The following is a 13822-nucleotide window of genomic DNA, read 5'->3' on the forward strand; positions in this document are numbered from 1 at the left end:
ATTCCTCAGACTTTTCCTACGTCTTTTCAGCCTTTCCTCACAGGGCTCATTTTGCAAATCTTTAATCATTTTAGTAGCTCTCCAAGTTCTCATGCTTCACTTATAGGGTCTCAGAGAGAACAGAGTTCTTTAACAAGTCCTAACCACTACTTTACAAAACACCATTTAGTAAATTCGATGGAGTTTCCAATCATTTCCCCATGGGATGGCAGTCAGTGTTTGATCTCAAAACATGTAAAGCACCTTACACAGGCAGAGTACTAAAGTCCTCTGAGGAAACAAGGGACAATGTGAATATAAATAGAAGCAGTAAGAAAATCTCTACTAATTGCTCACAAATCCCACGTTACTGATGATGACACTTGAGTGAGGGAGGGGAGCCGGGGGACCTTAGGACTAATGAACAAAAATCTTACACTGTGTAACTACCACAGAGAAAGGAGGAAAATAAGCAAAGTGTTCCTTTAAAAGATAATAAACAGATAGATTATTAATATTTTATTATTATATACCTTAATATTGAAATAAATGATTGTGGTCAATACATGTACGGAAATTGTGAAGGTCGTGGCTTAGATTAATTTGCAGGACTTTCTTGCTTTAAATTCCCCCTTCTCTTCCTTCAGAGTGCTTCTTGGGCATCAATCAATGTTTGGTGGTTGCTTCCAGCAAGTCTTTTGCTTCATTTATTTTGGTTGCTAAGTAAGGAGATCCACCTAGGAGGACAAAGAAAAAACAAATGGATTAAAACTTCATCACTGACATTTTTAAAAGTCTCAAATAAAGAAAAACACTCGTAATTGGAATCCTCTGATATTTTCCCACACATTCATCCTGTTGACAAATTATTTTACAAGCTAAGTAGAAATCATAACAGCATAAATTAAATTTGTTTAGTGAAGCGCTACAGATACCCAACAATCAAAGATAACCTCTGAGGAAAATAATGAAAGAAAGCTATGATCAGGAATAATTTGAAAAACACTCAAACATTTCATTGGTCAGACACTGCCATTCAAATATTTGATCACAGAATTTTCTGAAATTAAGTGGATGGTTAGGTAAATAAAATAATGGTCTCTGTCCAAGACTTTTTTTCTGTAAAGAGAAGAATATTCATCTATGAAGGAGGGTATCTTTCTGAAGGAGGTAAAGCAATCCACAGGAACTTTCAGAGATGTATCAAACCATACATTACCACAAAAATGAAAAACATGTTAGAAAATCAACTATGTACTATCCAATCCTAAAAATCATATTTACTAATGTAGATGAATGAACTAATAAATGAGTGGTAATAAAAATAACGTTTAAAGGAAATGCTCTCTGTTCTCCAAAATAATCCTATTAGGATACTTATGTATACTTGGGTAGTCTTAGATTCACTGTACCCTAAAATAAAATTACATCAGTTCTTTTTTTTAGAATTCTTTTTAATGCAAATAGTAAGAAGGAAATTGAGCTGATTTTCAAACTCAGAATCATTATAAATCACAAACAGAACCTAACTGACATACAAAAATACTAGCCCCAAACAGTCACATTAGGCTATTTAAGCATTATATGCCTTCTCATTTCTACCCTTGAACATTTTTACTGCTTAACGCTTGAGCTAACAATCATATTATGGTTCACCTATCTCTCTGTGTTTGTTTTTATTTTTTTATTCTCCCCTTGAGTACAAACCATCTATGGCTTTTGAAAACCTCATAAGACCTCACTAGCTTACAAAAAAACAAAATACACCTAGATAGCATTGGTGTGTAAATTGTCCAGGTTTTATCCAAGCCTTTCATTAATATGATACCACCCGCTTTATATAGGAATAAAAAAGCAGGGAAACAAATCAACAAACATGGTTATAGCAGAAAGGGCAATGCTGGAGGAAGCTATATTTAGCTTTTTGCCCTTGAGGATAATACTAACATTTTTACATCAAGATTTGAACTGCTATAAACACTTATGGAATATATCAAGGAGTGTCCTTGAATATACAGTAAGAATTACAAGCAACGTTGATGAAAGTTTCCATATGCACTTGGTTATGAAATAAACTGATTTCATGATTATCTTTGAAAATGATCTTAACTTAGGTAATGTCAATCTTGGAACGCTGTTTAAATGTTTAGAGTTACCAAGGCAATGCCAGGCATTCTGCATGTCCTCAACAAATATTAAAATATTAACTGAATTCAAATATAACCTGTAATCGATTGATATGCACTCTGGATATTGAAATCGTAACATGCTCATTTAGCAATTAGCAGACAGAAAAAAGCCCACACTGGGCTCTGCACAGGGCGTGGAGCCTACTTAAAAACAAATTGAAACTTTCCCCTTATCTCACACCATATACAAAAGTTGATTCCAGTTTATTACAAATACAATTATGTCAGGTAAAAGATTTCAGAAATTATCTTCGTGACCTTGAGACAGGCAAAAATTTCATAAACAGATAAAAAATGCACTAGGTATAAAGGAAAAATCTGACAAACTGGACTTTATTAACATTGATATTTTTTTCTTAAGTTTATTTAATTATTTTGAGAGAGAGAGAATGTGTGCAGGTGTGCATGAGTTGGGGAGGGACAGAGAGAGAGGGAGAGAGAGAATCCCAAGCAGGCTCTGTGGTGTCAGTGCAGAGCCTGACACGGGGCTCAATCTCACAAACCAGGAGATCATGACCTGAGCTGAAATCAAGAGTCAGATGCTTAGCCAACTGAACCACCCACACACCCCTAAAATTAAGAATTTCTGTTCAATGAATGGACACCATTAAGAGGCAAAAGCAAGACACAGAGAGAAGATATTTACAACACAAAAGACTCATGTCTAGAATTTTAGAATATATAATGTTCTCAAACGTCAATAAGAAAAGGAGACAACACAAGAAAAAATGAATAAATGGAGAATATATATTCGTACCATGGAATACGATACAGCAATACAAATGAATGAATCACTTCTATAACATTCACTGCTACATAAATGAATCTCACAAAGATAATAAATGAAAGAAGATGAATACGGAAGACTGCACACTACAGGATTCCACTTACATGACATTCAAAAAAAGGCAAAGCTAATCTATGGCTATAAAAGCCTGACAGTGGTGACCTCTGAAGAGTGGGGAATGACAGGAAAAGTACCTGAGGAGAGATTTGTACGGTTTTATTTCTTAATCTGGGTAATAGCTGCATAAATGAATTCATTTTGTGACAATTCACTGAGTTGTATACTTATCATCTATGTACTTTCATGAAGGTATATTTCAATTTTGAAAAGCTTATTGAAAAATTTACTGAGGTATGTCGACCTCCTGCAGTCTGATGACACTACAAATTCATACTGTCCAAAAATCACTAGGTTCAACAAACCTATGATCAAGACCATGATGATGAGGGTAGTGACTAGGTGTTATTTGGTGTTTCCAATTCTATTTTCATAAATTAAAGAATCTAAATCACAAAACAAAGTGTAGTAAGTTGCCCAACACCAGCCACAGAGTTCATATGAAGTGGAACCAGGATTCCTAGGAAGCCTGGCTCCTGAGCTGCCCATATTCTTCTTTTTTAAAAGATTTTAAAGTAATCTCTCTACCCAATGTGGGGTCAAACTGACAACCCCAAGATCAAGAGTCATACACTCCACTGACTGGGCCAGCCAGGTACCCCAAGATGGCAATCTTCTTGATCACCATACCACTCCATTTTGTTTACAAGATTTCTTGGGTATTAAATTCCTATCGTATCGAACATGTGGTTGTTGTAGACCTTTTCTGCTTTCTTCAAGCCCATAATCCCATCCTAGGCCATCCCCTTCCTTCTAGAGAAGATTGAAATCATGAGTGTGATTTATCATTTGAAGTATATATCTATGTACCCATTAGATAATAAATACCTTGAAGAACAACCTTATATCTCTGTATTATCAACACAGCTCTGAGTACACCGATGGGGCTCGAGGTACTCTTTGTGGAGGAGTAGAAAAAGTGATGAGTTACTATCTATTATTTTCTTAAAAGTTTTTCTTTAAGTTTATTTATTTTGAGAGAAAGAGACAACAAGGGAGTGACAGAGAGAGGCAGAAAGAGAACCTCAAGCAACCTTCACATTGTCAGCATAGAGCTAGACATGGGGCTCAAACTCACCAACGTGTGAGATCATGACCTGAGCTGAAATCAAGAGTCAAACACTTAACTGACCAAGTCCATCCAGGCACCCCATATTATTTTTCTTGCATCAGGTACCAGCTTCATAGAAGAAAAACCACTCCAAAGACCCAAAGATACGGAAAACAGTAACAAGAGTGTCACGAGTAGGTGCTTTAAAAAATAAATGTCTGCAAAACAGCTGAGTAAGAAATCCTAACAAGTACAAAAGAAAATAAATATTCTATAATTAGTACGTGTTTCAAAGTTAGGTATAATTATTAATAATTATATATAACTAATAACATTAGTTATAACTTAATAATTATACCTAATTAAGTAGAATAATTGTTACTAATGTTGAGTTTCATAATTAGCACACCAATCTGAGGATTAAGAAAATACAAGTTCCCTTATATCCTTGGGCTTTCCTTAGGAAGATCTTTCCATGGGTTTTTACATATTCTTCAACCTTCATTAAAACTTATGAATGTCTACATTCCAAACCTGTAACACAGAAGTAAAAAGTATTACCATCTGCTGATTTGAAGGATCCTTAAAGGTTACCCACAATTCTTAAAAGAAAGATGTTAAAATCATGTGGAGACAGATGGACTTCTGGCATGAGGAGTTCCACTGATCTGCTCCCCAGTGGAACTGGTGAAAACTACGTAAATAACCCCAGCCACTTAAAACCTCTGAAAATGGTGTTAAAAGCAAAAGTAAAAAAGAAACATCTATTCAAGAAAATCTATGACAATTCAGTAAGAAAGGCAGGAAACTGGTATTTGAACCAAAACAGCTTCCCTTCTCTCCTCTCGGCTCAGCCAGACAAACACTTCTGCTGGATTGATGCAGCCAAAAACACAGGGCTCCCCTCTCTCCCTACCTCCTGGACAAAGGGTTTTCTTTCTGGGAGGATCATGATCTCCATTATTTCTCTTCCTTCCCCCAGCTGCCTGCTGCTGAGGCTAAGTGCTAAGCAAGTGATACAGAAGCTCTACCTTAAGTGTGGCTCCTTTAGAATACTGGGCCTCAAGAGTCCTTCTCCAGTCCATAAAGCATGGTGGTTCCACACAAGAAAGGCAAGCCAAGAAGACCTCAGGCTACTGCTCCCTGTGTTGCATGCTTAGATCCTACAGCGGGGGTTTCATTTGGAGAGAAGACTGCCATAGTTCCCAGTCTCAACTCCAGAGCCCTGGCAGATATTTTTCCTATGAAGTAAACAGGCCATGAAACAGAGAGCCCCAAACCTCTTTCCAAAGGAACTGACTTCATTTACAACAGAGCATGGAGGGTGCTCTCAAGGACAGTACAGGGAGGGACAGCAGAGGTTCTGAAAAGCAACTGGGAGAAGATTCATGAATCTAGTGAACATACACAGTGACTGTATGTTCACAGGACAGAAACAGGGAACAAATAGCAGAGAGGAGTCCTCCTGGGTTCAGAACAAACATCAGACACTGACTCCAGAAACCGTTTCATCAAAGGTGCAACTATTTGATTGTATTCATTCGTAGAGAAATTTGTGTCCCAGGGCATTGTTGAGAACAACTGAGCAACTGGTCAGCAATTAGTGGAGTTTACAATTGGGTGTGATCAAGAAAAGAGAGGAAGAGTGCCCGACCAATACCACTGTCATCCCACAGTGGCTGAGTTGCATACCCAAAACTATGCCACCTTGAGGAACAGTGTAAAAAGCTTAACAAGGGAAGGTGGGGGGGTGAGGGTATCAACTTCACTAAAATAATCCAGTTACTAAACATATAAATAAAAATAATAAGCCCTCCCTGGGGTGGACAAATACCCTGAGCTGCTACAATACACAATCTAAAATGTTCAGTTTCCAACAAACTACTATGAGGCATACAAATTAACAGGTCATGACAGTATGACCCATACATACACAATGAAAAAGCAGCAACAGAAACTACCTGTGAAAATAATCAGATGCTGGATTTATAGGAAAAGATCCAAGAAGCCATTATACATCCAGAGAACAAAATTGAAAAATCACTAGAGGTGCTCAAGAGTAGACTTGAACTGGCCTAAGAAAGAAGTAGTGAACTTGAAGATACAGCAATTGAGATTACTCAAGCCAAAGATCAAAAAGAAAAAAGAATGAGAAAAAAACAACAGTCTCAGACAAATGTGGGACATCATTAAAACCACAAATATACATGTAATGTGAGTACCAGAAGATGAGGAGAAAGAAAATGAAAAAAAAAAAAAATCTTTAAAAAAAATAATGGTTAAAAATGTCCAAAGTTTCCTGAAAAACAATAACCTACTCACCAAAAGAGCTCAACAAACTCCAAGAAGGATAAATAAAAAGAGATCTAAGCACAGACACATCACAGTAAAAATGCTGAAAGTCAAAGGCAAGGAGAAAATCTATAAAGCAGTGTTAAATTAATTAAGTAAGGTGGCCATTGTACGGAAGTGGCTTTAATGCCTTAGTAGCCTACATAACCAAACCAAAACCTAAGCCTGTAAATCCCTCAACATTAAGAAATTGAAACCTGAGGGCAACTAATCACCAACAGCCAACCAGACTCTTCCAAATAAAGCAAATGCTTAAGCTGTAGTCAATCAAACAATTTCTTTGTTTTGCTTCTGCCTCTTCTCTATACAAGTATTTCCCCTAGCTCCTGTCAGTGGCGTGTTCCTAACCAATTGCAGTTTGGTGCAATTCAAACAGATTTTTGCTCAAATAAACCTTTTTAATATGCCTAGGTTTATCTTTTAATTTTTTTTTTAACGTTTATTTATTTTTGAGACAGAGAGAGACAGAGCATGAACGGGGGAGGGTCAGAGAGAGGGAGACACAGAATCTGAAACAGGCTCCAGGCTCTGAGCTGTCAGCACAGAGCCCGACACGGGGCTCAAACTCATGGACCGCGAGATCATGACCTGAGCCGAAGTCGGACTGACCCTCCCAGGCGCCCGCCTAGGTTTATCTTTTAAAAGTAGCAACAGGAAAACAATGTGTCACTTATTTAAAAAACCCTCCAATAAGACTGATAGCTGACTTAACAGAAACAATGGTGGCCAGAAGCAATGGGATACATAATCAAAGTCCTCAAAGAAAAAAACGGTAGGCCAAGAATCCTAAATTCAGCAAGGCCTTCATTCAGAAATGAAGGCAAAACAAACGCTATCCCATATACACAAAACTGAAAGAATTTGTTGTTAGCAGACCACTTGAGAAGAAATACTAGAGGAATTTCTTTAGGCTGCGAGCAAATGACCATAGACAGCAATCTGAATTCACACACACAAAGAACACTAGGTAAAGATCACCACAATTATAGAAGGCAATATAAACACATATTTTTCTTTCTTCTCTTAATTCACTGAAAAGGCAATGAATGGTAGAAGATAATACATACAGAATGTATTGTTGAACCTATAACATTTAGAAACATATGCAAAATATATATGCTAGTAACAGTACAAAGGAGGTCTGTGGGAACAAAGCTAATATGGACTAAGGGAATAACAGGAGATGATAAGGTAGTAATACTAAGCGTACTGTTGGGTTTGTAACATTAGTAGATATAATATGTGTAACAATAATACCACAAAAAGGGTACACAAGGAATAGAGCTATGTAAGACTAATGTTTCTAAATATTACTGGAATCTAGTACAAATATGAAACAGAGTCTGATAAAGGAAGGGTACATATGAGAAACCCTACAGCAATCACTTTTTAAAAACCTCAGAAACAGTGAAAAAATAATTAATGAAATTAAAATGCTAGAAAATATTCACTCCACATAAAATAAAATAGTAAAGGAGGAACAGAGGAGTAAAAAAAAAAAAGATATGAGACATAGAAAACAAAAAGTAAATCAGACATAAACCCAACTATATTATTAGTAATAATACATGTGAATGGGTTAAACAATTCAATTAATCAAAATGTTGTCAGATTTTATTTAAAAAAACATGACCCAACTATATGCTGTTTGACAGAGACACAAACACAGATTGAAAGTAAAAGGATGCAAAAAGATATATCATGAAAAAAACCAACCATAGAAAAGCTAGAGTGCATATTCTCAAAATAGACTTTAAAAATGTAAATGAGATTTTTAAAAGGAACACCTAATAGGATCAAATTCATTAAGAAGATATAACAATTATAAACATGTATGCATCTAACAACAGAGGACCAAAATATATGAAACAGAAACTAACAGCATGAAGAAAGAAGCAGATAATTCAACAACAAAATTTAATGCCCCACTTTCAATAATGGATATAACAACTAGAAAAAAGATCAAGAAAACAGAAGAATTGCACAACACTTATACCAACTAGATCTAACAGACATCTACAGAACAAAACACTCCGCCCCCCAAAAAGCAGAATATACATTCTTCTCAAGTGTACATGGAACATTCTCCAGGAGAGACCATATGCTAGGCCACTAAACAAACCTCAATAGGCTAAAAGGATAGAAATAATCACATTATGTTTTCCAAACACAATGGTATGAAATTAGAAATCAATAAGGATAGATTTAGGAAATAAATATGTGGAAATTAAACAACATACTCTTGAACAATCAATGAGTCAAATGAGTCAAAAAAGGGAAATTAGAAAGTACTTGAAGATAAATGAAAATGAAGACACAACATACTCAAACTTATGGAGCACAACTAAAGCAGTGCATACAAGGCAATTATAGTTATAAATGCCTATGTTAAAAAAAGAAAATCTTAAATCAACGACCTAACCTTCAACCTTAAGACAATGTAAGGAGAAATATAAACTAAACCCAAAGCAATTATAAGGAAGAAAACAGTAAAAATTAAAACAGAAATTAATGAAAGAGAGAATAGAAAAAAAAGAATTACAGAAAAATCAAAAAACCCAAAAGCTGGTTCTTTGAAAAGAAACCTTTAACTTGTTGATCAGCAATAAAAACCTTTTTCTTGTTCGACCAAGAAAAAGAGAACAGATTCAAATTATTGGAATTAGAAACCAGTATTACTATCAACCTTAGAGAAATTAAAAAAAGGTTATAAAAGAATACTATGAACAGTTGCATTTCAACAAATTGGATTACTTAGATAAAATGGACGAATTCCTTGGAAGACACAAATTACTGAAACCTGACTCAAGAAGGAATAGACAATCGAATAGACCTATAACAACTTAAGAGATTGAATCAGTAATCAAAAAACTATGCACAAAGAAAAGCCCAGGCCTAGACGGTTTATAGAAGAGGAGGAAACACTTCCTAACTCATTTTATAAGGCCCACATTATCTTGATACTAAAACCAAAGACATCACAATAAAACTACAGATCTATATTTCTTATGAATATGTATTCCAAAAACCCAAGAAAATACTAGCAAACTGAATATAGCAACATATAAAAAAATTATACGCTAGACCAGGTGAAATTTATCCCAGGGATCTGAGGTTGGTTTAACAACTGAAAATCAACTAATGGAATCCATTACATCTATAGAATAAAAAACAAAAATACAAGGGAATTTCCTAACCTGATAAAGGGCATCCATTAAAAAAACCTACAGATAATACCATACTAATGTGGTAAAGACTGGATGTTTTTCCCTAAGATCAGAAACAAGACAAAAATGTCTGTTCTCACAACTTCTTTTCAATGTATATAAATATATATATACAAACATCAATAAGTACATTAAACATAAAAGAACTAAATACTTGTATTAAAAGTCAAAACCTGTTAGATCTCATTAAAAAACTAAAACCTGCTGCTTAGAAGCATCAAACTTCAAAAGTTAAAAAAGGCTGAAAGAAACAGACAGGAAAGGATATACCATGTAAACGCTAACCAAAAGAAAGCTGGGGAAGCTACAGTTTCAAATAAAGCAGAATTTATGGCAAGAAGCAATACTAGATATAAAGAAGGATATTTCAAAACGAGGAGTCAATCCACAAAGAAAATATAACAATTCTAAATTATCTGTCCCCAAGTTATATAACCATACCATCACAGTAAGTGAAGCAAAACAAACAAAACCTAAATGGAGAAATAAACAAATACACAACCATAGTAGGTAAACAAGAAAACAGCAAGGATATAGAAGATCTAATCGACAAAACAATTTACCTTACTCATATATCTTTAATATTGAATTCAAGAATTACAGACTATACAATGTGTTCACAGATTACTTACCAAAAATTAACCATATATATGCTGGATCATAAAGTAAGGTTCAAACAACTTCTAAAGAACTGAAACCAGAGTATGTTCTCTTCCCAAGTGGAATGAAGACAGAAATCACTAACACAGATAACTAGAAAATATTCGGTCACTAGGAAATTAGGCAATTTATGTTAACACATGAGTGAAAGAAAAAAACTTTGAACTAATGGTAGCTAAAACCAATGATCTGAATATTCAGTTTAAAAAACAGAAAAAGAACAGCAGGGTGCCTGCGTGGCTCAGTGGGTTAAGCATATGACTTTGGCTCAGGTCGTGGTCTCATGGTCTATGGGTTTGGGTCCCGTGTCAGGCTCTGCACTGATAGTGCAGAGCCTTCTTGGGATTCCCTCTCCCTCTCCCTCTCTCTCCCTCTCTCTCTCTCTGCCCCTCCCCTGCTTGCTCTCTCTCAAAATAAATAAACTTAAAAAAAAAAAAAGGAAAAGGAAAACGAACAGCAAATTAAAACCAAAGTTAGAAGAAATAAAAAGAACAATTCATGGGGCGCCTGGGTGGCGCAGTCAGTTAAGCGTCCGACTTCAGCCAGGTCACGATCTCGCAGTCCGGGAGTTCGAGCCCCGCGTCAGGCTCTGGGCTGACGGCTCAGAGCCTGGAGCCTGTTTCCGATTCTGTGTCTCCCTCTCTCTCTGCCCCTCCCCCGTTCATGCTCTGTCTCTCTCTGTCCCAAAAATAAATAAACGTTGAAAAAAAAAAAAAAACAATTCATGATACAGAAAATTAACTTACAAATGCAGAATAACAAAATATGACCATAAGTTTTTAAAAGACTAATACACATATATTGACCTTTAGCATGACCTGTCAAGAGAACAAAGGGGATGATACCAATGAACAAATTATGTTAACACTGAGAATGAAAAAGTAGTGAAAAACACAGCTACTACAAACATTAAAAAGATATTAAGGGCAGGGGTGCCTGGGTGGCTCAGTCAGCTGAGTGTCTGACTCTTCATTTCTCTCAGGTATGATCTCACCGTTTGTGAGTTGGGCCCTGAGCTGATAGTGCTGAGCCTGCTTGGGATTCTCTCTCTCTCTCTGCCCCTCCATCACTCTCATTCTCTTCTCTCAAAATAAATAAATAAACTTTAAAAGACAAAAAAAAGGTAACAATGGGATATTATAAACAACCTTGTGCCAATCTGAAATTTTAGGTGAACTGGAAAAATTCCTATAAAAAAGTTACCCAAAACTAGGGATAAGGAGAAACAGAAAATCTGAAGAGGTGTATATTTTTTAAATGCTGAATCTGTAATTTTAAACCTTCCCACAAAGAAGTCTCCAAGCCCAGATGGCTTCATTGGTGAATTCTTACAAATATTAAAACAAGAAGTAACACATCTTACACAAACTCATTCAGAGAACAAAGGAGAACACTGCCAATTCCTTTAAGAGGCTAGAGTGACCCTGATAGCAAAATCTATTAACTTTCTAAAAAAGCAAAACTACAGGCTAATTTTTCTCACAAACAGAGGCACATTTTCCTTTTAAATACCTTAAGTACTATTTATGTCTTATTTAAGAAATCTTTACCTACTCTGTGTTTTGAAATATAGAGATGTATTGCTGTTTCGTATCACACATTTACATTAAAATCCATTAAGAATTAACTTTCTATATGATGTGAGATGGAGTCAACATGCATTTTTCTCATATGGGTGTATGGACACTTTGGTGCCATTGCCTTTACTGGTGCTAAGGCACTAGCAGTTTACACACCAATGACGTTTTTGCAATATCATTACAAATGTCCACACAGTAAAAGGGAAACAGTTTCACCTAAGAGCTCCTGAAAGGGTCTCGGGAACCCCTGGTGGCCCACAGAGCCCACCTTGCTAAGGCTACTATGTATCAATGAGAATGAACACACTATTGCTTCACATTACAATATGGATAATTCTCACAAGGATAAATACTGAACGAAAGCAGCCAGGTGCAAATGACTACACACATTCAAAAGAGGCAAGACGAATTTGTGATACTATGAATCAAGACAGTGGTTTTTTTTAACAGTGAAGCAGAACTGGAAGGGCTCATGAAGGGGTTTCAGGGGTGTGGTGATGTTCTAGTTTTTGACGTAGGGGATGGTTATACAGGTGTGTTTGTAAAAATTTATGTAGATATATACTTATGATTTGTGCACTTTTCTGCTTGTATACTTCAAAACGAAGTATATTTAAAAAAAGAAAAAGAAGCAGAGATTGAGGAGAAAAATTTCTTAAGAAGTAAATTACATCACTCTACTGCTTAAAAGCTGACAGAAACTTCCCACTGTGTTTAGAATCAAGTATTACACACCACCTACAGCATTTCATTATCATAAAGTACACCTGCAGTTTTCAAAATGTGGACACCACCTCATCTCCTGCTCTCTCTCCCCTTGCATATTACACCCCTATCATTCTAGTCTTCTTTCAAGTAATTAAACACCCCTAGAGCCTTTGCTTATGCTAGTTCCCTGGCCTCGCAAGCATTCTTCACACAGCTGGCTTCTTTTCATCCTTCAGGTCTCCTCACGAAGGCCTTCCCAGCCACTGCATGCAAAGCTGCCTCTTTCTTACACCCTTTACTACACTAACTATGATGTGAAATAGGTTTACTTCTTTTTTGTCTGTCTCTCCAGTAGAATTCTTGCTCCATGAAGCCAAAGATCCAGTCGTCCTGTTTTATAGTTAAAGCCCCAAGATTTACCACATCTGGCACATTACAGAAGTTAAATAAATACCTTCTGAATGACTGAAAGAATAGTTACAGATGGTTTCATATCAATCAATAAGTATGTAAAATATTTCATATGATCATTATGTATTATCAATCCCAATTCTATTTTACCTGTAAATTTTATTTGTATGCTTGCTTTTTATCCATTTTCTTATTCATTACTCATGAAAAAAAAGTTCAAGTGTCAGCTATATAGACTATAAAGATGAATAACCCATGTTCTTTACGTTTTAAAGATCACATCATCTATCTACCAAGGAAAATCAATGTGGATAAAACAAAATCATACATTTACTAAAAAAGTTATTAACTCAAATACAAAGCCTTAAATCTAATTACAATTGTTGAAATAAGGGGAAGAAAAGATGAGCCCTTTGAAACAAGTATGAGTCTAGCACATCTATCAAAAAAGGAAATCAAGCTAATTAAGCACCACTTTTTCTTAGTGAATCCATTTTGACTCTTGGTGATCATGTCTTTCTTTTTATGAATGTTTGCAGTACATCTTCTAAGTGTAACATATTGTAATAAATTGCAGTATCTTATTACTAGGGCTATTTATCAAATTTAGCTTCTTCTACAATGAGAGTAATTAGGGGAAATCCATTCAGTGGTATACTTTGATTTGTCTGTAGTCCCAATATTTAATTTTTACTGAAACACTGTGAAAGAAGAGTGAAAGTACTGTATGTTTATTGAAAGAGGGCATACATGAGAAAAGA

The 13822-nt window shown here is 35.6% G+C and overlaps 1 protein-coding gene across 1 annotated transcript in view; it reads right to left on the reverse strand.

Moving 5' to 3' along the window:
• Nucleotides 1-483: 483 nt before the first annotated feature.
• DNAJC15 (DnaJ heat shock protein family (Hsp40) member C15) overlaps nt 484-13822 on the reverse strand; it is a 70101-nt gene continuing 56762 nt past the window's right edge. Inside the window, exon 6 of the mRNA XM_047875220.1 lies at nt 484-716. Within this exon, the coding sequence (XP_047731176.1) occupies nt 646-716 (71 nt within the window). The 3' untranslated portion in view covers nt 484-645. The remainder of the gene's footprint in view (nt 717-13822) is intronic.

This window comes from Prionailurus viverrinus, chromosome A1, assembly GCF_022837055.1.
Source record: "Prionailurus viverrinus isolate Anna chromosome A1, UM_Priviv_1.0, whole genome shotgun sequence".
NCBI lineage: Eukaryota > Metazoa > Chordata > Mammalia > Carnivora > Felidae > Prionailurus > Prionailurus viverrinus.